Source organism: Lotus japonicus, chromosome 1 (genome assembly GCF_012489685.1).
Source record: "Lotus japonicus ecotype B-129 chromosome 1, LjGifu_v1.2".
NCBI lineage: Eukaryota > Viridiplantae > Streptophyta > Magnoliopsida > Fabales > Fabaceae > Lotus > Lotus japonicus.
In genome coordinates, this window is record NC_080041.1 from 74,573,806 (window position 1) to 74,576,836 (window position 3,031).

Below are 3,031 nucleotides of genomic sequence, written 5' to 3' on the forward strand. Positions count from 1 at the left end.
ATAAAAATTGTATATCAAAATTGTAATTTTTAACACTAACAAATTGATCGATGTCTCAGTAGTTTCGCTGTCCTTGTAGTTATTTTCCGAAGTATAAAAAAATCTCTTTATAATTATTTTTATTACAAAAGGAAAGCTCTCTCTTTAATTATAAATTGCTCTCCCTTTATAAATTTAATCAAATTAATATTTTTTCAGAAAACATATATAATATTAATATTTTATCTAGTTTCGTTATTGCTTTTTCAAAAATTTAACATGCTTTAATAATACTTTATTAGTAATTATACTGGTCTACATTAGTTTTACGAGAATTGTAATAGACTTCTTCATTTTCTTGAACGGAATCAGAGAATGAATATATACATGAAATAACTAAACCATAGGTCCCTTAAATCATCAAAATGTAGTCAATGAAATTAATTTTCACAATGTAATTGAACGTTGCTACACAAAAATATTTGAATGTCATTATTGCTTTTTACAATTTCTCTGCATGGAATAGTGTATCATCTAGTATATATAATAAGTTACCATTTCATCTCATTTCACATCCAAAAGTTATTCGGGCTTGACAATCACCTCATAGTTTTTTTTTTTTCTCATCAATATGGAAGGCCTATTTTCTGTAATTTTTGTGTTGTTTGTTGCTGCTACACCTACCTTGTATGCTAGAGTAACACCCAATGCAGGATCTAGCAGCTTCAATATTTTAAACTATGGGGCAAAGGGGGATGGGCAAACTGATGATTCACAAGTATATATGTTTTTAGTTTTTACTATGCTCATATATTATTTGATATAATAAAGTTTTACATTTTTATTATTTAGTTTTTCAAATTGAATCTGACACCATTCTAATTAAACTTTCCAAGGCTTTTGAGAAAGCATGGCATGAACTGTGTAGTGCAACTGAAGGCACCCCAACTCTTCTCATACCCAAGGAGAAATCATTCATGTTACAACCTGTGTTATTCAAGGGTCCTTGCAAAACTGATAATATTAACATTGAGGTAAATGAATATGAACCCTTTTTTTACTAGCTACTAATATTTAGTAATGTTTATAATATACTCCTTATATTCTCATATGTTAATATTTATTTGTTGAGAAACTTTTTTAACTTTGTGAACTATTACAAGATTTTCTTAGCCCACAATAAACCAAGTCTTATATTATATACATTGTTTTGTTTGGCAGCTTCAGGGCACTCTTGTTGCCCCTGAAAGTGTTGATGCTTGGAAATGGCCAGATAATATTAAGGGAGGATGGATAAAATTCTCAGACATAAATGGCCTTGTTATGAGCGGAGGAGGAACATTTGATGGGCAAGGTGCTGAATGGTGGACAAAGTACCCTAGTGCCTCTCATAGGCCAAGTGTAAGTACTTGAAAAACATGATATTTAATTAAATTTTAAAAAGTAAACATGTCAATCCTTAACTTTCTTTTTCATAAAAAATGTGCTTAACGTATCAACCTTTTAATTAATTCACCATGAAACATATATTAATTAAGGACTCTTCTTTCTATAAATCAACTAAAATATTATTTTAATTAACTATGAAATTGATTGACAACGTGTGCAGGCCCTACAGTTTCTTAGCTGTAAGAATCTATCCCTTAGCGCGACGAATCACATGAACAGCCCAAAAAATCACATAAGCATAAGTAAATGCAGTGACGCTAGCATTTTTAACATTCATATTAATTCTCCGGAGGGAAGTCCAAACACCGATGGGATTGATATCTCAGTATCATCTAACATCCTCATTAAGGATTCTTTGATTCAAAGTGGTAATTAATTCACACATTATACTCTTCACTTCATTTCTATCCTACAACATCACTATTTAATTTCATATGATGACCCTATTTTTAAATTGATAATTAGAAAGCTTAAAAACATAACAAATTAAACATGATTTATTTCGTTGCCTCTTAATTAATAATTTTTAAACATGCAGGAGACGACTGCATTGCTATCAATAATGGTTCCTCTTTTATCAACATAACTGGTATTACATGTGGTCCTGGCCATGGCATCAGGTCAATCTCCTTAATTTTGAGATTATGTTATTGAGATGCTTGACTAAAATTGAAACTCAATTTGGGTTGTGTTGTTGGTCTTTAGTGTTGGGAGCCTTGGAAGAGATGGAAAGTTTGAGACAGTAGAAGAGGTACATGTGAGAAATTGCATCTTCAAAGGAACCAAAAATGGAGCCAGGATCAAGACATGGCAGGTAACAAATTGACTACAATTCCATTGAAATTCCATCCATTATTGTTTTGATTTGTCAAAAAAGGGAAATTGGCTCTAGTTTTAGATGAACTGCTATATTTAAAGAAACAAGTGATTAAATCACAATCATTTTATATGTTTTTAATCAGGGAGGATCCGGGTATGCCAGAAATATAACATTTGAAGATATTTTACTCGAAGGAGCAAAGAACCCTATCATCATTGACCAAAATTATAAGGAATATCAACATAATGGTCTTGCGGAGGCAGTGAAAGTAAGTGATGTTACTTACCGTAACATCACAGGAACCTCAGTTTCCGTGGAGGCTATCTCACTGAATTGTGACTCCATTGGCTGCACCGACATTGTATTGAATCAGATTAACATAACATTTGCATCCCCCGGAAAAAATGCACAATCATTGTGTAAAAACGTTAATGGGACATTCACTTCATGTATTCCAACTGTTAACTGTTATTGAGTTGAGACTAGCCAATTAGGGTTTCGAAGAAGTTAGTAGAACCCAATGCATTTTGCTGTGTTTAAACCCGAAGTATCACTTTCAAGTAAGGTTGACTTCATATCTTGTACTAAGTTATTTCACTTTGCACTCGATTCTACATTTCTATAGTTCAACAGGATCAGTTTTGTACTTTTGGGCTATTGGTCCAGTTTTAATAAAATCCTTGATTCCGTGCCAAGACAAGATGCACTCATGTCTATAACTTTTTGTCCCAAAAGAAAATATCTAGATCTTGAAACTTCTAGAAGTATTGTTTTTTTAATGTA

The 3,031-nt window shown here is 31.9% G+C and overlaps 1 protein-coding gene across 1 annotated transcript; it reads left to right on the top strand.

The window, feature by feature from the left end:
- Positions 1-610: 610 nt before the first annotated feature.
- Positions 611-2,723, top strand: LOC130746090 (probable polygalacturonase At3g15720). Its single transcript, XM_057598610.1, has 7 exons — positions 611-757; positions 876-1,013; positions 1,201-1,380; positions 1,589-1,796; positions 1,967-2,048; positions 2,134-2,242; positions 2,391-2,723. The coding sequence occupies exons 1-7, from the start codon at positions 611-613 to the stop codon at positions 2,721-2,723; spliced, it is 1,197 nt and encodes a 398-aa protein (XP_057454593.1).
- The last annotated feature ends 308 nt before the right edge of the window (positions 2,724-3,031 follow it).